At 51.4% G+C, this 23786-nt stretch overlaps 1 protein-coding gene across 2 annotated transcripts in view; it reads right to left on the bottom strand.

Annotated features, from left to right (window-relative positions):
• NEURL1 (neuralized E3 ubiquitin protein ligase 1) overlaps window positions 1-23786 on the bottom strand; it is a 71727-nt gene that overhangs the window by 2929 nt on the left and 45012 nt on the right. For both annotated transcript variants that reach the window (XM_065923255.1, XM_065923256.1), the window contains exons 2-4: window positions 13817-14058; window positions 13064-13385; window positions 554-1243 (exon numbers count right to left, since the gene is read on the bottom strand). In XM_065923255.1, coding sequence (XP_065779327.1) covers window positions 554-1243; window positions 13064-13385; window positions 13817-14058 — 1254 coding nt within the window. The remainder of the gene's footprint in view (window positions 1-553; window positions 1244-13063; window positions 13386-13816; window positions 14059-23786) is intronic.

Here is a 23786-nt window from a genome sequence, read left to right as displayed (position 1 = left end):
ACATCTGCAACCCCATTTCCTCCAAGGCCCAGGGATTCTCCAAAAGCCCCCAATCCAGGCACTGCTCTGCAGAGATACCTGCTGACATACCACCCTCTTTATCTTATTTAGACACACAACCATATCCTTAGAGGTAGAGGCCTTCATTCCCATTTTTCGATAAACGGAAACTGAGCCTCAAAAAGTTCACTGCTGGTGGAAACAATTTTTTTCCCCATTTTAAAATGACCACTGGGCAATGTGTACGAGGGTTGTTTATGTACGTGGGAATGTGGGTGACTCGGATTCTGAGCGTGAAACTCAGTGTTCCCGCTTTCCTCCCCCTCCCCAGGGTTTATCTGGTGAGACCTGAGAACCATGGACTAGACAAATTGAGTCCCATGGACTAGACAAAAGAGTGACTCTTTGACCAGAACCCATAAGGGGCGGGGTGGGCGCTGTTCCCCTCTACCCAGACAGACCCTGCCTCCAGGGAAGACAAGATGCTAGGCCTGGAGGCGCCAGCTTCAGGATGCACCTCGAGGAAGGCGGGCACGCGGCAGGGGGCACTCACCAAGGATGCGGATCTGTGTGATGGACCCGTGCAGGCCGAAGAGCATCCAGAGCGGCTGTGAGGCGTCCACACACAGCTGCATGCCCGCCGCGGCGCCGTTGTGGCTGAGGTGCAGCTCGCCGTCAGCGTTGACCACAAGGCCGAGGATGTCGCCGCTGTGCAGGGGCCCGGGCACGCGGCACACGGCCCAGAACTCCTTGCGGTCCACCAGGGCCTCGGGGCTGAAGGGCAGGTCGGCCGGCCTCAGCGTGCCGGGGTCACACGTGGTGACACCTAAGGACAGCGCGCCGGGCCGCGCGCCGCTCGCGCGCGTGACCTTGACAAAGATAGTCTCAGCCACACGCACAGGGCGGCTGGTGAAGACGAGTGCGCGCTCGTCGCGCCCGTGCTCCAGGCGCGCCACCGTCTGCTCGTCCAGGATGCGGACGTGCGCGCCGGCGCGCAGCGCGTGGAAGCGCAGGTCGCCGTCGAGCTGCGGGGGCAGCGCGCGGCTGTGCTGCGAATTGAGCGAGTTCTGCGGGATGGGGCAGCCGGCAGCTGGCGTGCCCTCGTCGCCGTCAGAGCCCGGCACGTTGAGGTCACACAAGCTCACGGAGAGGCGCGCTTCGTCGGCCTCGCGCCTCAGAGACGGCCGCCGGAGGGCGGTGAAGGAGCGCGGGCGCAGGCAGTCTGGGAGCACCAGCTCGCTGTCTGCGGGGGTAGGGAGACAGGGCGACCGTCAGGCGGGCCACAGCCCTGGGTCCCATCGCCTGCGAGTTTCCTCCCACTAGTCTTTAAAGCCGGCACAAGTAAGACGCATCTAGTTTCTAACGGCAAAGAAAATGCTCGGACATTTTACAGGGGCTTCCCTGGTGGCTCAGTGGTCAAGAATCCGCCTGCCCAATGCACAAGACACAGGTTGGATCCCTGGGTCGGATCCCTGGAACGGAAAGATACCCTGGGGAAGGAAATGGCAACCCACTCCAGAATTCTTGCCTGGAGAATCCCCATGGAAGAGGAACCTGGCGGGCTACAGTCCATGGGGGGGGGGGGGGGGGGGGTGCTCTCAAAAGAGTCTGACACGACTTAGCCACTGAACAAAAACATCACACATTCTGCAGGACCTCAGACTACGTATTTGTTTAAGCAAAGGATCGTCAGGCAGGAAAGACACCAAAACTAAAAACATGATTACTTCTAAATGATACACTTATGAAAGTCGGATTAAAAAAAATTAACTCCTGGGCCCTGGCTCTTTATCCTAGCAGCCAGGATAGCACCCAGCACTTAGAAGGCAGCAGTAAACACTTGCTGAATGCATGTTGATATTCTATGACTCTGGGAGCCCAGAGGGAACCCTCCCCTCTAGAATACCTCTCTGCATAAATTGTCTCATCTTATCTCAAAAATTAGCTTTTGATGTTATTTCTACCGAAGGACACTGAGATGGAGAAGCTAAGTGAATTTTTCCAAGCTCTCCTTTCAAAACCGACAACTGGAAATCAAACCCTTTCTCTTTTTATTCATACACGTAATACAGACGAAAATATTATTAATATTTAGATGTGTGAATTTCTAGCCTTTTTGGAATATATTTTAGTTCTCTCTTTTTTTTTAATTTTATTTTATTAGTTGGAGGCCAATTACTTCATACTATATAAACGCCAGTAGTTTTAAACTATTAACTTTTACAGGTAACAAATCTCTTTGAAAATGTAACTTGTACCTATCTTCTCAGGAAAATGCACATTCTTCCTAAATTCTGTGGATAATTTCAGAGCATCCATGGCCATGGACTCCAGGTGAAGAACTCTGTTATACAAATTTCCTTTTCAAAACTAGTTTTTCTATTTACCATGTCCTGTATACCCTTTTACACCAATAACCATGTTTCTGAGACCATAATTTCTTAATGGCTGGCTAAGTCTGCTTTATGGAGTCCTATAATTTGTAATAAAAGTTATCAGGCGCAATGAATTACTGCTGCATTTCCTCCTTAAAGCATCGCACAGAGGTGTTCCCGCTGTACAGATAAACCTCAGATATGTTCTGTGACAACCAAGCTGCAGATCCAGGGTTAAAGCGTGATCTGCCAAACTCCTTATCCCACACCCTCCACTTGCAAGCCATATAGGTTTACTGGATCCTTTTCGTGGGAAGCCCCAAATTTGGCTGGGGCCACTGCTGGCCTTACCAGGGACAAATCCCTTCTCAGGAGGCTTTTCTCTGAGCCTCCCCGAGGGAGAATCTGTGCTTTCTCTCCAGGAACTGAGTAAGGGTGGCGGGGGTGCTCAGAGTGGGAACAAAGCTTGGAGGAACGGACTGGTAGGGGTAGCGAAGCCAGAATTCAGCTCCAGCTGAATCTAGAGATGCTCTCTGATGCCTCCCTATCTTTGCTCTCCCCCAGCTCCTCTGCCCCATCCAGGAACAGTGTTGTTTGGACCCCCGCAAGGAGAGGGTGCTGGGCCCTCCCCACCAGTCTCCTGCTTCTCTGGAGGAGCCTCTCGAGGCCTGGCTGGTCAGGATTTCCCAGCATCGTGTTTGGCAAGGAGGAGGGAGTCAACCGGAAAATGTGATTATTCCAGGGAATTGACTCTGTGACAGCAATGGTGCAGTGAGGCTGGGGGGCTGCGGAGAGGCAGAGGCGAGGAGGGCAAGACATGGGAGACAATAGCAGGGGGCTGAGGGGGCTGTGGGCCAGCCTGGACCCCAGGGAACAGCCCTGCTCCCCTAACCCCTCAAGGATTCCAGGCACTGGCCCTTGGGGACTCCAGAGGGTTGGGGACAGAGAGAAGAAGGGATGGAGAAGCAGGGTAAGGAGGAAAGAAGTGGCTCAGAGATGCCCAGCCAGGGTTTACATGAGCAAGGCTGTCATGGGGGCCACACATATACACACCCCATGCTGCTCTCTCCCGTGCCACCCCACACATTCAAGACAATCAGGCCAGAGCCCATGGAGCTGGGCAGACCCTTAAAACAGACTCCTGAATGGAGCTGGATGTATGCTCTCCTGCTCTCTGCCCTCACAGGAGTCCTCTTCTGCTTGAATATGCCCACTCCCTCCCAGGCAACTCATGCCACTGCTGAGCTACTCTGTCTTTAAGAAAATGCTTCCTTCTCTTAAACTGAAATCTACCTCCCTGGTTGCTTTTTTGTTTGTTTGTTGAACTCTTAGGAAAAATTATTTCACTGATTCTTTACCACACAAAATTTATTCAAATTACCTTCATTTGAAGTGGTAAGATCACAGCAAGAAAACAGGTTACCTTGCAACAAACCTATTTACAAAATCCATCATAAAAGATTTTTTTTTTACATGGTATTACCTATTGTCTTTTTTAGACTAGCATACTACATAAAGCTACACCGATTAGTAGTTTGCCTACTCCCAAGTTTGGGAGAAATGCTTCCTTTTGACATCACGTACCCCATAGGAAAATAAATTCCTTTAACCTAACAATTGCCACCCACCTCACTCTGCAAGGCATCTTCCTTCAAATCCCTCCTCCCGTGTACACAAGGTGTCATGCTAAAGCTTTAAATCCTGCGATTGTATTTACAGACCTACACTTAAAACAAAAATGAACACAACAAGACCCACTACCACCACCACAATAAACACAACGCTCTTAAAAAATTACAAACCAAAAAAATAAATAAATAAAAAATAAAAAAAATTATATACCAGCTAGAAAATTTTCTGGTAGTATTTACAAATTAATTACTATTTTTGTACAAAACTGCTAGATACTAAAAATGAGTAGACTGTGTATCAACCTAAATAAAATGATCGCTACCCACAAACATGTACATATAAACACACCCAACACTGTCAGCTCATGTGTTGCTCTTTATACAGTTTACTTTCCAGGGTGCATTTGGTTATAACCTTCCTGAATTTATACCTATTACCTCTGGGGCTGCCTCTCAGCCCCACACTGAAGACAGCTCTCCTCAGGGAATACTCAGACTCCACACACACCTTCCCACCTCTTAGACAACGAACAGCGCCAGACTCAGTACACTCTCAGATACACTCAGATACACTCTCACCAGCTTGAGGCACAGTGTGGCCATCACACACCCCTCCTAATAAGTACTCTATACTTCTTATAATGCAACCTGAGAGTGTTTTAGGATTTTTTGTAATCAAAATCCATATATTGGTAGGCAAGATAGGAACACAGTTCAGTGCAAGACTCTGAAGTCATCAGTTTGGGTTCCCATCCGACCTCTGTCATTTCCTGGCTGTATGACCTTGGATAAATAGCTTAAGCCCTCTGGGCCTCTCTTCTATAGCAGTGAAATCAGCATTTCCTTATTGGTATGAAATCTGAATTCTAATACTCCTTTTGGAAGGAATACTGTGAAGAAGATGCAGTGGAATAAAGCATCTAGGGTACCTGGCACAAGATAATCACTAGGTTACCATGAGCCACTGTTACTGTCTTCATGCTACATGGCTCAGAAGAATATGCATGGGCTCTGGAGTGATACAGGCCTGGGTTTAAATGTTGACCCAGCACTTGGCTGGTGGCCTGTGGGTGAGCCACTTTCCTCCAGTCCCAGATCACTCACCTAGAGATAATAATAATACCTGCTTTGCGATATTGTTGAAGGGATCAGAGGTAGAGTGCAAAGCCCCTGGCACCTAGATACTTGATAACTTCCGTTATTAATATTTGCTCAGGTTGAGTTTGTCAAAGTCAGGTCCACCTGCACCCAGGGAACTAACTGTTTGAACCTAGGACTTTGCATCAGTCATGATAAGCACCCAGGACAGAATCGCTGAATGACCTCACTGACTAAAGGCCAGGAAGGAGAAGCTTCAAGTGAAGATTAGAGACAAAAGAAGAGAAAGAAGGAGAAACAGTGGGAAAAGAAAGAAGAGAAAGGGCAGGAAAGTGACACCTTTGACCTTGCTTGAAATACCACAGGAGTTGGAAGAGGAGATAAAAGAGGTGCTGGGAACCAGCTAAAAACAGAACCCCTGGGGCCACTACCCAACCCAAGTATGTCTCCTCTCCCATCCCCTCCACCCCTGGGGTCAGGAGCAGCTGCAAGCCGCCAGCAAGCTCCAAAATAACCGTCCCATCAGTGTGCCCGTCTGCGCGAGGCCCTGAAATAGATGAAACCCGAGACAGAGGAGCGGGTCAGGGCACCCTCTGCAGAGGGGATACAAAGGTCCTGGTGGAATGAGTCCACGTCAACTCGGGGGTCAGGGAAGGGGCCAGGCCCCCAAAGCCAGGGGAGAACACCACGGCCCCACCTCAGCACAGGACTGCACCCTGGGGCACCAACGGCTGGCCTGCAACCTCCATCAGTGGGATGACCCCATGTTTGAAGCAACGAGTTATTTAATCCGGGCCTGGGACATGCGACTCCTACTTGAGAGTTGTTTATGATGGGGGAGAGGTGGCAGAGGGCCACAGGAGAAGCTGCGAAGCTGGCTCCCCTCTCGTGGCCCCTTTGTCAAGAAAGAACTTGTCCATCTTCAGCTCCTGCCTCGTCTGGCACCTGGTGCTGGCTTGGCAGATCCCCTGGGCCAGGGCAGAAAGAGCCAGGCCCTGCAAAGGGCGAGGAGGCCTGGGCTTCCCCTCTTCGGGAAGGCACCCGGCATACCCACCCATTGAGCCCTGTGTGCCCAGCCCTGGACAGGGGTTAAGGAGAGACAGCCAGGACCCAGGCCCTGTGGAGCCAGGAGCCCTTGGGAGACTTGGAGCTTGGAGTCATGAAAATCCTCAGTATCTCAGGTTAGACAAGACCTTAGAGGAGAATAAGGAAATCTGTTTATCTCTGCGAAGTTCTCACCTAGCCTTGGCTAGAATGCCCCTGGGGACAAGAAGCTCACCACTTCTCAAGGCCATCTATTCCCTACCTTTGAACACCTGTGACTGTTAGAAAAAAAACTCCTTGCATAGATGCAAGTGTCCTGTACCCACTCCCTGGGGCCCCCTCTGAGCCTTCTCTTCTTTAGAATAAATCTCCCTGTTAGGATAATGCTGTCCAACTGAGGCTAAGAACTTCTGTTTCAGGGTGAGTCAGAGATGAGATGGCATCTCAGAAGAAACAAGATTTGACCCAGGCCCTGAAGGACAAGAGCATTTGGACTGACAGAAGCAAGAGGCACTCGGCTGGGAAAACTGCATTAGCAAATGCCTAGGGAGAAAAGTCTGAGCAAAACCAGCGAGGAGAAAGGAAGGGAAAGGAGTGGGAGGTGCCAGGCGGAGGGCACCCGGGCAGCTCCTGCCCCGAGATCTACACGCTGCCAGTCAGTGTGGGTTAACCAGGGCCTGGGCGCTGCAGCAGAGGCTCTTTTGAAGCAGAGCCAGCCATCAGTCCAAGTCTTGTTTGTTTAGATTCTCACATCCGCAGCACTGGATAATCTTTAACCACGGGTCAGCCTGCAGCCGCCCAGCTGGCTGGCGGACCTCTGCTGGCCCCTGTTAGGAAGGCGCACCAACCCATTTACTATGTCCATAAACATCCTCCCGCTGGTTCACAGCTGGCATGGGGCAGGGGAAGGAGCCAGGAGGGTGGGTGCATGGCTGGGATGGACAAAGGGTTCCTCCACCCTTTTGGGAAGTGCCCTGACACCCACACCACCTCCACCCTCTCCATATAAACCCAACCACAGGAAAGCTGGGAGAAACAAACACACTTTTGAGGCTCATGGAGCAAAGGGCAGAATGTTCCAGAAGCCCTCAGAGTCATAGAGTCTTAGATTTATAGAATCTTCAAGCCATGGATCTTAGATGGATAGATTCCCCAGAATCATCTGGTCTGGTGGGTCTCAAAACTTCCCCCCACCCCCCCGCCCCACCCCAAGCAATAGAATCGTTCGTCCAAAGGAACTGAAAACTCTGGTTGATGTCTAAGAGGTGACCACAGAGCCCGGCCACTCAGCCACGTCCGAGATGCCTCTGTGGAACCCCAGTGCTCCAAGGAACCCAGGTGGAGAACCATAGGCCTTATCCCAAGAAATAATTTCGATTGCATGGTTTGACTTTTATCCAGACACAGGCACTTGCCCCTCTTTCAGTGAGAGGACAAGCGGGGGACTGTCTACTTTGGTGGTGTTTTTAAATTAGATATTCCTGTTTAACCTAAAGACAACAGTCTTTCCCATTTACGTAAACACTTTTACGTGTCCGGAAGCCTCACAGACTACCTGTGAGGTAAATGGTGCATGTACAATTATGTCCAAATAACAGAAAAGGCGGGCGAGGCACAGAGATGCTGAGAGACGCCCAAAGTCAGTGAGCGGCCAGGTGGAGTCTTAATTCAGCCAGGCCTCCTGTTTCTCAAATGAGGGCTTTGTCCTCAGTTCGTCCCCAGGACCCCAGGTCCTCCCCTCCATATGCCCCACCCGGGGCCACCAGGCCTCTCCAAGTCCCCCAGAACTGTATCTTGGGCCAAAGAGATACTAGATGGAAACACGCAAAACTGCCATTTCTGAACATTACAAACAGCCTGCTATTGGCAATTATATATGCTTGCACCTTATGTAGGTTGATTCTGGCAGAAAACTACAGCCCGCTGTGAAGGACGGGATCAAACAAAGCCTTCAAAAGACTTCGAGGAACTACGAGGCGGGCAGACGCACCCTCACCACTAAACAGAACACTGGGTGCCCACCACCCCTCTTGGTCTCTGCCAGGGCCCTCGGTGGCCTATCTGTGTCCAACACATGTGGCTGATCCCCGCTCTATTCTGGGAGACACAGGGGGCCAAAATCCCCACCCTTGGTGGGTATCTAGACATCACAGGGAGACCAGAGAGCTTCCTGTTTACAGAGGCTGGGGAGTAATGTAGCCCACACTTCTGAGCTCAAGTCCCAGCTCTACTAAGCAGTGTGACCATGGACAAGCTGTCAGACCTCTATGAGCCTCGGTTTCCTTACCTGCAAAATAGGCACAATAATAACTTTCCTTAGAATGCAATCAAAGAAGATCTCTACTGTATTCTTAAAGAGCAGGACAAATACATGATACAGAACTCCTGTTATGGCGTAGAACCTCCACTCGCTTCAGGAAGAGGAAGAGTCATGAAGAACAGAGTAGGTCAGGGGAAGCTTCCTAGCAGAGGGGAGGGTTTGATACGGGGCCTTAATATAATCAGCAGAATTTGAGGTGAGTAAAAAAGCAGCACTGGAAGAGTCTGAAGCAGAAGGAACAGCAAGATTTTTTTTTAAATAACTAAGAAGAAACGAAAACCATCAAAGGGAAAGACACCACGATCAGCATCTCATCTCTTTGTTCCGAGCGCTTGGCTTGGGCCCCTTAAGCTAATATTTGCCTCTCGGCCCCTGGCAGCCACAGCTTAAGGTAAATATTAGTTTAGCCTGGGAAGCGGAAGCCCCAGATGGCAGTGTGGTCCTCAACCGGCCGGGATGCCTCACACTCTGTACCACAAGCTGGGCACAGCCAGGATAAGGACCTGACCCCTGGCCTTCTCTATAGAGAGGTCCAGGCCTCTCACTGCTGGGCAGCCAGGCTGGTCCACTGCCCCAGAAACTTGCACAGCAGCAGCCTGGCCCCCAGAAAGTGACCTGAGAGTCTCCAAACATCCTTCTCCTCGGTAGGCAGGTGGGGTCTTTTTCCAAGACCTGAGATGACATCATGAGTCCTTGGGAGACCCCCCATGCCCATGGCCTCTTAACAGCCTCCTGGGCTCAGTCACACACATCGTGAGTGGGCAATAAGTCTTTTCACACTGACCTTGGGCCTAGATCAGCTGGAAAGTCTGAATTCTGGGCCCAGCCTGGCTTCTGACTAGTCGGGAGAATTGGGATAGGCCCCTTCCCATCTCTGGGCCACATTTCCTCTTACTGAAAAACCTGACAGCAAGAACTGCTGGAAACTCAACTCTCTTGCTGAGTCTCCCCTGTGATACATGCACATACCCATACCTGTGCACACCCACTCTCCTCAAGTCCACAAGTCATCCACAACCTCCCCACTTAACCCCCTTCCCTGAAGGATCTGCTCCCCAACTGACTGCCAGTTCCCCATTTCTGTGCCCATGCCCACCCCTCCTGTCTGGCCTACACTGTTCCTCCTCAACAGGTCCATTTTTCCCACCTCCTCTGGTTCCTGACTTAAAACTCACCTCCTACATGAAGTCTTTCTGGATTGCTCCCCAGCTGTACCCCCATAGTTTTATTCTTCAGCCACACTTTTATGCAGTATTGGATTTAGGTCACTTCAGAGCAGTCATATGGTATGCCCCCCAGTGTAAAAACTCTTTCAGGTGAGGGGCTGGGTTTCCAGTTTTGACTACTGCAGAGCACCTAAGCTGCAGTGGGCACAGAGGGGTATGCAGGAGCACCCTATAAGTGGAATCCTAGCTCACCAGCTTTTGGCCAGGACCCACAGCTGCTCTTCCTGAATCAACATTTCTGAGAGGCGCAGGGAGACCTTGAAAACTGGGATAGGAACTTATCTCTCCAAGTATTAATCACCCCATAAAACTTGTGTTTATTTAGTTGCTGGCAGGTCCTTCTTCCTGGAGGTAGGAAGCTGTTATTCTTTGAGATACCAGCCAGGGCTTGGGCCAGGGCACCCGGAGGGAAGAGGGTGATCTGCTGTGAACTCCAGCATAACAGGGAGCCTGGAAGGCCTGAAGCAGGTCTGCTGGGGCCATGGCCTGGGCAGGGGGGAGCCCAGGTGATGTTTAGGGCTGTGGCGGGGCAGGGACGGGGCCCCCAGTTGGAGGTGTCAACCAGGGAAAGACACCAGCCCTTGCCTCCACCCTTTCGGGGAAGACGGCCAATCTGCCCATGGCCTGACTTGTGGGCCTACTATGTGCCAGGGACCCCAGGATGTCTCTAGTCTGAGGAGCAGATGCTGGACAGGCAGGATTCGGAGGGCTTTGCCTCAGGTTCCAGACAGGTGGGGGCAGGGGGACAGGCCTGGCAGGTAATCTCTAAAGATGAGACACTGATCTAGGGGACAAAGATGAGACACAGGAAAGATAGGCCCATTCTCAGAGCCACCAAGACAGAGAGTGACTTATTCAGGGGAGAAACTCAGCGCAGGAGGGAGACAAGGGGAAGCAGAGGAGCCAGGGGGATCTAGGTGGAGGGAGGAGAGAGGCCCAGAAAGTGACGTGCAGAGAGGAGGGAGGGGAAGATGGGCAGATGGGAGCAGAGGGAAGAGGGGAGGGAGGGAAGTAGACCCTGAGACCGCACGGGGCAGTGGGCATGTCCCGGGGGCAGGGCTGTGGGGTGCAGACACACAGCAGCAGGCCCACCTCCAAAGATAACCTGGGTGGGTCTCTCTCACTCTTTTTTTTTTTTTTAACAAAAAAATCAATTTAGGAAGAACAAAATGAGGACATATTTTAATCTGCTAATTCATTTTAGGGGCCATAATCAGTGTTTAAAAATGCCCAGGGATTATGGTGATTTACAGCTGTGACGGGAATCAGCTAGGGCTTTGGCCTTACAGGGTGTAGAGAGGAGCCTGATGGGAAATTCAAATGCAACTGAAATTACTGCGTGAAAACCTATTTATAGTCAAAGAGGCCAGGTCAGTGCCTGGGCTCTGCCCTGGGTGCGGCCCTTCAAGATCACTCTTCAGGCCTGCAGATTAGGAAGCCTCATCTCACCTGGTATGTCCGTTTCGTCCTCACCCTTGCAAAGTTGTGGGCCCAGCCTAAGCCTCCTCCACCAAGAAGCCTTCCTGGACTCCATCCGCCCTCACTAATTTCATCCTCCACTGACTACCTGCTGAAACCCCCCAGTGGGTAAATTGAAATGTACCGCTTTGGGCACCAGAATACCCAGTTCAAGTCTCCACTCTGCCACATCCCTACACAGGCAAGCCAGGCCTTCAATAGCCCTCAATTTTCTGCCTGCCAAATGGGGATAATAACCACTCCCTCCAGAACCAGGGGCTGAAAGGGTAAATAAGATAATTGAAAGGAACCGTCTCGGCAGATGGACGAGATCCTGTGACCACAGCATCCAGCGATTTACTGTCCTCGCTTGGGCTCTGCCTGGATCGTGTCTGGAGTTGTGCTTGCTTTGTCTCCCAGTGAGCCTGGGCTGTCTGTGAGCAGGGCTGAGTCTCCCTCAGCCACCCCTCAACCCTTTCCTTCATCTAACAAGTCACCTTCCATCCCCCACTTTCCCCTCCTCACTCTGCAAATATCCTCAACATGCTCCACACACCAGGCACAAGATTCCACTCTGGAAAGGAACCCGGTGGGTAAGGCATGGATCCCTCCCTCTCATAGAAGAGTTTACTCATTTGGTTTTACTTTCATCATCTTTTTTTCCCCCCCACTATCTTTTTTACTCAAATAAAACTGACTAGAAAAGAAGAGCTTCACAGTTTCTAGGCTCTGATGTCAGAAAGGACAAAAAGAAAAACATTTTCCCACCACCTCCATGGCAGCTTTCTCTGCAGTGAAGGGGGAAGGGAGGGGAGGTGACAAGAGCAAGTGTTGGCTGAGCATTTACTTGGTGCCCCGGACTATGCTGGGTATATTACTCACAACCTCTTTAATTGGGTTTCATCTTCCTATTGACCCATTGTACAGATGGGAAAGCTGAGGTTCATCCACGCTCCTCCTGAAGACACAGCCAGTTTGCCACTGGGTTGGCCTGTACCCAGTCTATGTGCACACAGGCACATGCACACATGCTTGCCGGCACACACTCAAGTCCAATGGAAGTCCAGTGACCTGGATTCTCAGTCCTCAGCCACCAACTTGCTGTGAGACTCAAGGAGGTCTGAGACTCGGAGGCCCCTTCCAGCCCTGGCATTTAGGGGTCTGCATGTGCCCTTGCCAGGAAGCCTGGTACTTTAGCAACCCCAGGATAGCTTCCAATGCTCTTCCTCCTGGCTGCCCACAGGATGCCTGCCCTCTCACTGCCCTGAAGACTTAGTCACACTGGGGGCCCAGGAGCAGCAAGCAGAGTCTTGGCCCCTCAAGTGCCTTCTGCTCTCCCCCACTACCCCTTCCACCTCCATCCATGCAAAAAGCACTAAGGTGGGGTTGGACCTCCTGGAAGGCTGCAGAGCCCAGGGCCTGGGGCTCACTCGGGACAGAGTGCTGGTTCTACAGCTCACCTGCAGCACTTCCGAGGAGTGAAGACAACCTCCCTGAGATGAGACTCACCTCCATGGTCCCAGCGATGGAGTCGGCCTCCCAGGGTTGTTACCAGAATGGCACTAACAAAGTGCCTGGCACACAGTAAGTACTCTGTGAACTGTAGTAGTTACGATGATTAACATTAATTACTTCCTGGATGGGAGGGGTGGTCTTCAAGGCTGCCATAGATGATTATGAAGCTCATACACAGCTCAAAGGCACAACCTGGGGGGCCACAGAGGGCAGACACCTCACCAAGCTCCAATGGCCACAGCTGCAGGCCAGAAGGCAGGGATGCTCTGCAGTTCACACCAAGGCTCCCACTCGCTCCCCGTGTGGGGGGCAGCCCCATGCCTGACGGAACCAGTCAGACCACAGCCCCTGGAGGTGTGCCCTGCATCTGAGGGGTCGGAGGGAGAGGGCACTCACCCAGCAGCTGGACGCCTCGAGTGAGGCCGTAGACGTCCACCAGGGCCCAGAGCGGGTCAGCCGTGCGGACCCCGTTGAAGAAGAGCATGGCGGCCGAGTCGTTGATGCGGTAGAAGACACGGCCCTTCTTGTCCACCCAGAAGGCTATGATGTTGCCCTCGTTGGCAAACTCCTCAGGCAGCGCCTTGGCCCAGAAGCCGCTCTGGGACACCAGGTCGGGGCAGGCGTACTTGGGCAGCGAGTCGGGGTGGATGCGGGACGGGTCCTTGCTTGTGAAGCCCAGTCGCAGGGCCCCGCTCCAACAGCACTGCTTCTTCGTGATCTGGGTGGCAGGGGCATGGCCTCAGACAGACTCCCAGCCCAGCCTCCCTGCCCCGGCCATCAGCGAGCCCAAGGGGAAGGGACTGTACCCTTCTCTGCAGACCACCCCAGGCAGACTCCTATGGGGAGTAACTGCCCAGCTCACCCACAATTGGGTCTCCTCTCCTTCTCCCAGGAACCCCCACCTTCCCCCACCAACTACCCTCATCCTTGTCCCATCACCTCCCCATGGCCACTCCCCTTTCTACTTCCTTCTCTATCACACAGGGAAGGCTGAGAAAAAGAGTAAGGAGAAAGAGGAGGAATGAGGAAGAGCTGAAGTGGCAGCAGAGAGGAAAGAGAAGATCAAGGTGGGTGATGGCCGTAAGCAGAAGCGGGGAAGTCCAGAGGCCCCAGGGAATGCAGCCACAGGGGCAGGGAGAGAGGCCCCACCTTCAGCCTGACTTGCTCATAGATGAGGACCGGGCGGTTACTGAAGGTGATGGCGTTGCAGAAGCTGGCCTGCCTCTTGACAGCCTTGTGGCTGAGGTCCATGAGGATCTGGGAGCCCTTGGTGTGGGGGTGGAAGAGCAGCGGCGTGGCTGGGAGCCCCCCGCCGGGCAGCACGGGCGGGCAGTGCTTCTGCTTGTGGTGGCATCGGTGAGAGGTGACAGGGAGGGGGCCCCCAGTGGAGTCTGCAAAGGAACGAGCCATAGCGTTAGAGAATCTGACAGTCCGAGAGCTGGACCAAGGTCCCTTAGGGAAGGGCAGAGGGCTGGGGTATCAGAGAAATCACCACTGCCCAGGACTTCCACCACCACTGCCCCTCACCACCACTGCCACCTCTTGCCACTATCCTTCTCCCGATACCATCCACTGCATTTCCCACTCCACCACCTACCACCATTTTTTATCCACCACCATCTATGCCCACCCTTCATCCATCACCTCTCACTACCACCATCTACCCCAACCCTCCACCCACCTCCCACCATCATCTCCCACCATCATATACTCCCACCCTTCACCCATCACCTCTCACCACCACCATCTACCCCCCACCTTCTACCCATCACCTCCCACCATCTACTCCCACCCTTTAGCCATCACTTCCCACCACCACCAGCTACCTCCACACTTCACCCATCACCTCCCACCACCATCTACTCCCACCTTTCACCCATTACCGCCCACCACCACCAACCGCTCCCACCCTTCACCTATCACCTCCCAGCACCATCATCTACCCTCATGTGTCACCCACAACCACAAGTTAACATCTACTGATCCTCATTAGTATTTACGACCATTTATTTTCCAACCTCCACCATGTGGAAAGCAATCATTTGCAACCAACATCTACCACTATTCACTGTCATTCACTACCAATGTCATTTATTTTATTCAACAAATATTCATTATGTATCTGCTGAATGCCAAGCCCTGTCCTAGGCACTGAAGATAAGGCATGAAACATACATGGACTCTGTCCTCAAGATGCCAACAGTCCAAGGAGGGAGATAAGACATGGACAGAAATTGAAACACAAATGGCAGACAGAGAAGCACCAAAAGGACGTACAGATAAGTCACTTCCCAGGAAGGCTTCCTGGAGGAGGGGAGGAGGAGGAGAAGGCACTGGAGCTGAACCGACAAGGCTGGGCTGCAGTCAACACGTGACCAAGGGGCTGCCACTGGAGACCAGGAAGGTGGGTGGGTGGGGCAGCCTCTGCAGGACCATGCCCATCTCTTCCCTCCTTCAGGACCACCTCCCTGCACGCAGGCTGCCTTCCTGTTTCACACCGACCACAATCACAACACCGTGGACAGAGGCAGGCCTCTTCGCCCAGGCTTCCAAGGAACTCGGAGCTGCCTCAAGCACCCCTGGTCTGTACTTCCTTCCATTAACAGAGCTGGGTTCAGAAGGTACCATACAAACATGTGAAGTTGGCACCCAGGAGACAGGGTAAAGAGAGGAAAGAACACGGGACGTGGTGCCAGGCAGCTCGTGTCCATCACTAACTGGCCATGTGACCCTGGGGAAGTCACTTTCCCTCTCTGGCACAATGCCATGTGTTAGGTCATGTCCGACTCTTTGCGACCCCATGGACTGTAGCCCATCAGGGCCCTCTGTCCATGGGATTCTCCAGGCAAGAATACTGGAGCGGGTTGCCATTTCCTCCTCCAGCGGATCTTCCCGATCCAGGGACTGAACCCATGTCTCCTGTGTCTCCGGCATCACAGGTGACTTCTTTACCTGCTGAGCATTGGGGAAGCTCCTCTGGGACAATAAGTAGCCTCCACTCTGTGGCTCTGAGACATGTGTCAGCAGCCCTGGCAGCACTAATGCACAAGTCCTGGCGGGGGGGCTCAGGCGGGAGGGTCATTTCTTCCCCAAGATCTGCATCTCATCCATCAGGAAGGACAGTTCCTGCCCACCCTGTCATCCTGAGAAGAGGCACAGCGGATGGGGGAGATGGGGTGACATGATGTGATCGAGGCCTTCCAGGATGTTTCAAATTGGTCCCTCCAAGGCAGGAATTTAATAATACAGAAAGTCTGGTTATCCAAGAGGTCTTCCCCTCCCTAAAGGGAGAGGAGGGGTTTCCAGGAAAGGGATGGAATGAGGGAGGAGAGAAGAAGGAAGAGTCCCAGGAGGCGGAAAGGGCCAGATTTTGGTACAGTGTTTGCACTGGTTTGCATCACTTTGCATCTTTGCTTCCTCCTTCCCAGAGGGCTCCAAACACCAGGATCCACCGTCCAGAGCCAGCCAGATACCCTGAGCATCAGCCTCCTGGCTTCTCTGGTGTAGCTTCCTGCATGCCAGCCCCATGAGGTGGGCACCATACAAGGCGGGGCTCACCTTGCTCTAAGGAATCCAGAACGGTGCTCAAGGGCTTAGAAAGCCACCAAGTGGTGAAAGCTGGAATTGCTCAGAGGAGACCCTGCCAGTCTGAAAAGGCCCCCAGAAAAGCTGAATGATCCTTGAAGTGCATAGAGTAGGGTAGGTCATTCCACGGAAAGGGACAGTTGAGGTGAGAGAAGAGGGTGGCACTGGATATAGGTGTCCCACCTAGAAGAGGTGCCCCATGGGCTCAGTCCAGCCTCAGACACAGCTTGACTCTTGCTTTCAAAAAAACTGCTGGTGAAAAGTGACATCACACACTGTTCAGGGCTGTATACATAGGCAGAAATGAAAACATAGAAAAAGAACTACCTGCTGGGTGAATGGTAACAAATGTAGTACATCTATAAACAGAATACTACTCAGCAGTGAAAAAAGAATGAACTACCGCTAGGAGCCTCAACATGGATGAATTACAAAATCATCACACTGAGTGAAGCCAGTTTGTTTTTTTTTTAATTTGGATATAGTCCATGGAGCAATGGCAGGGCCTCCACTCCTTTCAAAACCCTTCCTCCCCTACTGGTACTGTCTTCAAAACACAAACTAAGCTAGAGTGATAACAAGCAGATTGGTGGGTGCATGCGGATGGTGGGAGGAGGGGGAAACACCAAAGGATGCAAGGGAATACTTGGGGTGACAGTGACAGGTGTGTTCACCCTCTTGTGGTGATGGTTCCAGGGGTGTATGCATGTGTAAAAACCTACCCAGTCATATACTTTAATCCCCTGTGGTGTAGTGTGTGTCAATTATGTTTCAACAGAGCAGTTTTTAAAGATGCTGAGCCCAGCAGCTGCTGAGAAACTCTTCTATGAGGTCCCTGCTACAGTCTCCGCTCAGAATCATGGACGAACGGCAGGGCCTCAACTTCCTTCAAGACACTCCCCACATATCCCAGGTGGGCTCCTGGGGCCCTGGGTAAAGATCCAGGAAACACTGGTTCAGAGAAAAGACAATGAGGACACCCAGGGACCAGACACCCAGGCCCTTGAAAGGGCCATTCCCAGGGCCTCCCATCCACAGGGAGGGCGGTGAGTGGGCCAGGGCAGCCCAGGGCCAGCCTCCCTGGCTGACAGCTGAGCAGATGGAGAACGTGGTTGGGGGACCCCTGGTCCCTGGGGGCACAGTGTGCATCCAGACATATGACCTCAAAAAAGCCCACACACATCTGTGAGCACACGAGGGTAACCCGGACCCTAGGAGACATAGGAAGGAGAGAGACTTTTCTCTGTCCTTACACACACATTTACACATGTAGTGTGAGCATACAGACATACTCACGTACACATGGATGTACGAGACAGTACACACGTCTACTACACATGGGCCATCCATCTAATAATAACAGCAGTCATTCATCAAGTGCTAACACGTGTCAGGCTCTGAACCGAGAGTTTCACACATACTTAACTGGTTTCACCCTCACAGCAAACTGATGAGGTAGGAGAGACAGTACAAGCCCATTTTCCTGATGAGGAATCAGCCTCTGAGGGATTGAGCGGTTTGCCCAAGGTCTTATAGCCAGGAGGATGGGGCTCTTGGAGCCACACTCAGGCAATCTGACTGCAGGGCCCAGGTCTTACTACTCGGCATTTACAGCCAAGAAAGCAAGGGTTTGGATAAATTTTTGAAAAATGCATTTTAAAATATGGTCACAACTGATGAAACCTGAAAAAATATTCACCTGGGTCAAACCTTCAAATGATCTCATGCGGCACACAGGGGGATACCTGGCTTTCTAATATCTTGCCTCTTCCACAGTACATGTGTGTATGCCGCCAGAACACAGAGATGCAAACTGTTTCCATACATGGCCCTCATCCATCACTGCTAGGATGCAAAATGGAGCAGCCAATGTGGAAGATGGCTTGGCAGTTCCTTATAAGTTAAACACCGATCACAGAACCCAGCAATCACACTCACAGGCACTTACCCAAGAGAAATGAAACATCTGCACAATGACCTGTACACAAATGTACCGCAGCTTTATTCATAATAACCCCATATTGGTAATAGCTTAAATGCCCTCCAACTGGTGAATGGATAAATCAAACATGGTACGCCCACACAATAAATACAACTCTGCAATAAAAAGGAACAGCACTATGATACAACAAGCAGGAACAAAGGGATCCCCTGGAGAAGGAAATGGCAACCCATTCCAGTATTCTTGCCTGGAGGATACCATGGACACAGGAGCCCGGCGGGCTACAGTTCAAGGGGTCCCAAAGAGTCAGACGCGGCTGAGCAACTCACACTTTCACTTTCACAGCTTTGATGCCAAGGGCCAGAGGGGCAGCTGAGGGCAGGGCTTCTCCCCAGTGCACTTTGACAGACAGTATGACCCCTTAAAACCCCCATTCCAAGGATGAGCTGCCAATCAGACTGGTTAATCAACTTGCTTGAGGTCACACAGCAATAAAGTGGCAGAGCTGGGACTTGAACCCCGATCTCCCAATGTCATGTTTGGGGTCCTTTACCCTACTCAGTGGCTGACACTAGAGATCATTTTCCCCATGAGCCCAAGATGGCAGGCATAGTGGTGAAAGGCTGTGTGGAGGAAGTGTTGGCCAGGTCCAGTCAGGGGAGCAGCCACAGCAAAAGGTGTGAAGATGCCAGGAGGCCTGTGAGCTGAACAACTGCTCCCCCAGTGACCAGAGGTCCTGGGTGAAGCCCCAGTCTCGCCATCTGCTCCCAGGGAGGCTCCCCTTCATGACAGGTTTACAAGCTCCTGGGGAGTCATAGTGGGAGCACCCCCTCAGGCGAAGCTGCTGCTGACACAATGGAAACTCTCCCCACCCCACCCCAGCCCATTCCTCCTGGGCATTTATGAGCTGCCAGAAACAAGCGGCCAGCCCTCTGGGTGACCCTCCGCCAGCTCCAGAATTCCTGCCTCTCGGCGGGGTCCAAGGCAGGGATGCCCAGACCCAGTGTAGCCTCTGGAGTGACCTCCCCACTACCCCCGCCCATACCCTGCCCCAGGACCATCCTGGCAGAGCCCTTGCTATCTAGGCTGCACTGGGCTGGGCTGCCAAGGAGAAACCGGGAGGAGATATTGAGTATCTGCTCAATACTTATGACAATAACCAACCTCTGTGTGGCCTAACAGGCAGTGTCTTCATGACACTCCCAATGACACAGGTCCTCAGAAGTGAAGCTACTCACCAAGGTCACCAGGCTGGAGTGAAGAGCCCAGATCCGAACCCAGGCCTACTGCCTCCAAACCTAACTCTGAGACCTCATTTTTCTCATCTGTAAAATGGTAACCACAGCAGACCTCCATGGCATTCTTACAAGAATTAAAGAGATGCTATATTTACCAGCAATCCCACTCCAGGGCATATACCCAGAGCAAACCATAATTAGAAAAGATACATGTACCCCCATGTTCATTACAGCACTATTTACAATATCCAAGACATGGACATAACCTAAATGTCCATCAACAGATGAATGGATAAAGATGTTCCATATATACAATGGAATATTACTCGGCCATAAAAAAGAAGGAAATACTGTCATTTGCAGCAACATGGATGGACCTAGAGATTATCACACTAAGTGAAGTTGGTCAGACAGAGACATACAAACAACATATGCTATCACTTACATGTGGAGTCTAATTTTTAAAATTATACAAATGAACTTACCAAAAAATTAATTTGCAAAAAAATTCATTACAAAATAAAAAATGAATTTACAAGACACAAACAGATTCACAGACTTAGAAAATGTACTTAAGGTTTCTAGGGTAGAAGGATGGGGAGAAGGTATGTTAGAGAGTGTGGGATAGAGATGTACACACTGCTACATTTTAAAATGGGTAACCGACAAGTTCCTGCTATATAGCACAGCGAACTCTGCTCAATGTTACATGGCAGCCTGAACCGGATGGGAGTTTGGAGGAGAATGGATACACATATATGTATGCCTGAGTTCCTCTGCTGTGCACTTGAAACTATCACAACATTCTAAATCAACTATGCTGCAATACCATTTTTTAATTAAAAAATAAAACTAACCCAGTAAGTAGTTGCTATAATAATAATTCTATTATTATTGATAATAGTTGTAAATAAAAGTGTGAAAGTGAAAGTGTGAGTTGCTCAGTTGTGTCCGACTCTTTGCAAGCCCATGGACTGTAGCCCACCAGGCTCTGCTGTCCTTGGAATTCTCCAGGCAAGAATACTGAAGTAGATTGCCATGCCCTCCTCCAGGGGATCTTCCCAACTCAGAGATCAAACCTGGGTCTCCTTGCACTGCAGGCAGATTCTTTATGGTCTGAGCCACCAGGGAAGCCCATAGTTGTAGATAATTATATTATTATTTCAATTAACATCAATCTGTGCTCTCCTTCACCTCTGGTTAAGCTATTTCCCCCGCCCTGCATATCTTCTCTCCCTGCCCTACCCACGCCTCTCCAAATCCCACCCATCTTTCAAGGCCCAGGTGGATCCTACTATGTTCAAGATGGCCTCATTCTGAACCTGCGGACCTGAATACCAGTGCTGGCATGATCGTTTACATCACTAGTGAGGGAAGCTTGTCTCACTTTCTGGACAGTATGGAACAGGGCAAAGAGCAGGAGCCCTGGAAGCAGGAGGTTCTGGGTTCAACCCTGACCATTCCACAGATTTGCTGTGACTTTGGGCAAGTTGCTTCATCCCTCTGGACCTTAATATCTTTCTCTGTAAAACAGAGTCATCACAGCTGCCCTGCCCACCTCTCCAGGCCATTTTAAGAACCCAGTGAGTTCATGGATGTAAAAGAAATTTTCAAACTTTAACACCTGATCCCAACATAAGGTCTTATTGTTTCTAAAAAATGCAACAACCACCACCATAGGAAGTGATCAGTTCACTTCAGACTAGTTCTGCTTTCATTTCTGCTAGACATTTCTGCTTTCATTTACCCCAAACACCGAAAATCTGGACTGCAGAGTGGTCCTGATTTGGGCTAGTTTACACACAGTCACTCAACAGGGATTCCTCTGAGGGGGAAGACTGAGAGGATGCCAGAGAGCAGGTGGGGAGGGACTTCAAGTGAGAGAGATTATTATAAAACTGGCCAGATGTGAACTTCTCTGGGTTCCCTCCAGGGGCCCACCTCCCTTAACAGCCTCTAGCCTTGAGGCCTGGCCCAAGCCTATTTCTCTTCTGGAAACCATTCCTTCCTCCTTCCCACCTATAAACCTGCATTTCTCTTACTCACCCTTCAGATCTTGATTTTAAAGCCCACCTTCTCCCAGAAGTCTCTCTCACCCGCAAACCAGGTCCAGGGGTCCCATATGTCCCTAACAGACCTTCCATCACCCAAGCAGCCTTTGTCAAATCTGGAACCTCCACAGAATCCAGCCCCAATGCCTTGAGGCACCCACTGTAAGCAATGCATTGACTTGAGTTCCTCACACCCAGAATGGTTCTGGGCATGTGAGAAAAGAGTCACTCAGACCATTTTCTGTGTTCTGCAGCTTTTTGGCTAGGAAAGACTACAGGATTATTTATGTGTCTCCCTGATGGACTGTGAGCCTCCTGAGGGCAGACACCATTGTCTTTTTTACTGCTGTTTCCCCAGCGCCTAGCTCAGCGCACAAAGCAGGTACTCGATAAAAGCACTGAATGAGCTGCCCCTGTTCACATCTTCAGTCCACTGCAAACTTGCGAGTGACCAAGCAGCACCCACGTGGTGCCTTGCCCTTTCTGGTGCCCAGTGGATGAATCAGAGAAAGTGGGGACTAAAGGCACAGCTTCCTTCACTGCCCAGAACCAGAATCCCACACCCCATGCCTGACTACAGTCCAGGCTGCTCCAGAACCTTCCAGCACTTCCCACTTGCCTACAGGAAGAAGGAGAAAAATTGCAAGGGTTGATTTTTTTATTTCTTCTGTATCAGGAACTGACACCAGATGCCTTTCCTGTACAACCTCATCTCACTCTGCCGAGCCCTGACAGTTAGGGATCTGTGGGAAGCAGCCTTGAAGATGTCCCCAGTGATCCCCAACTCCACCTCCTGGCAGTCTCTTTGTAATCCTGTAAGCCCCTTCGTAATCCTCTCCCCTAGGGTGTGGAGTGGACCTAGCAACTAGCTTTTAACAAATTGAAGACAACTGAAGTGATGGGATGGGACTCCCAAGACTGGGATGTAACAAGCCTTTAGCCTCCACCTTTTTTCCTTGCCTCTCAGGTTGCTCCCTCTGGGAAGAGCAGCCTCAGTGTAAGGTGGGCCTGTGGACAAGCCCACATGGGAGGGACTGGGGAGCACCAGTCACCAAGTAAGCAAGCTTAGATGGGGCTCCCCCCTCAAGCCTTCAGATAAGCCTGCAGCCCCAGCCAGCAACTTGACTATAACTTCAAGAAGGGCATTAAACTGGAGACCTTAGCTACCGTGTCAAGATTTCTGACCCACAGAAAATGTGAGAAAATTAAATGTGTGTTTGCTGTTTTACTGGTGAAGGAAATGGCAATCCACTTCAATATTCTTGCCTAGAAAATCCCATGGACAGAGGAGTCTTGTGGGCTACAGTCCATGGGGTCACAAAGAGTTGGACATGACAGAGTAGTCACTCAGTCGAGCATGCACATTGCTGTTTCAAGCCACTAACTTTGGGAGTAATTTGTTACACATTGATACAGATCACTTAGCTCCATGGTACAGATGAGGAGACAGAGGCTCTGAGAAGCTCAAACAGTAAGTAAGCAGTGAAGCTGGGCTCTGACTTGCAGACCTGTCTGGCTGTGCAGTCATGCTCACCAGGCTGCAGCTAGCCAGCCAGCATGCTCGGTCCACTCTGCCCAGTGTGAATCCTCCACTCCACCCTGGTCAGTTTCTCCATGACCTCTGCAGTCCCCATGCACACCCTTTGTTGTGCAGGGTTAGGGGACACATTAGCACCTGATCATCTGACCCAGAGAACTTGGCCATGGGCAGAGCAGGTCCTGCTGCTTCCTGGAAGACACAAATGGATCCAGTGACCATGTGGGCAAAGGACAGTGGCAGGGAGTGGGTGTGGGCAAGATGGGCACCCTAGCAACCAAGTTAATCTCCACACAGAGCCTCCTGCTCTCATTTACTCTGTGGCATCCCAGTCCCTGACATTTCCAACAGCCAGATGTGCATACAGATGTGTCTCCCAACACCAGCACTGCAGGGAGGGAACCAGCCCTCCTCCTCCCCCTTCTCACCCCAAGATTCCAGAAGGGGATTCCAGATGATAACCTTTCTGAGCCCCTGTCTTCCCAGTGCCTGCAAAAAGCGCCCCAAGCCAGGCTGGAGAGAATGAGGGGGAGCATGGCTTAGTCCATGCACCACACAGACCATCACCCCCAGCTGTCCTCCATATGCACATGTGTGCATATACACACAGCGGGTGTGTGCCTAACAGGGACACAGCGTCCAGGTAACACACTGTGCCAGGGGCCTGCCAAGGCTGGAGGAGGCAGAGATGCAGTCTTGGTCCTTACCGGCAGCCAGGGGTGTGTGTGTGTGTGGGTGTGTGTGTGTACACTTTTGAGCGCACACA

The sequence above is a fragment of the Muntiacus reevesi genome, chromosome 2, assembly GCF_963930625.1.
Source record: "Muntiacus reevesi chromosome 2, mMunRee1.1, whole genome shotgun sequence".
NCBI classification, from domain to species: Eukaryota; Metazoa; Chordata; class Mammalia; order Artiodactyla; family Cervidae; genus Muntiacus; species Muntiacus reevesi.
The sequence above is the reverse complement of the archived record's forward strand: the minus strand, read 5'-3'. Positions and strand labels throughout refer to the sequence as shown.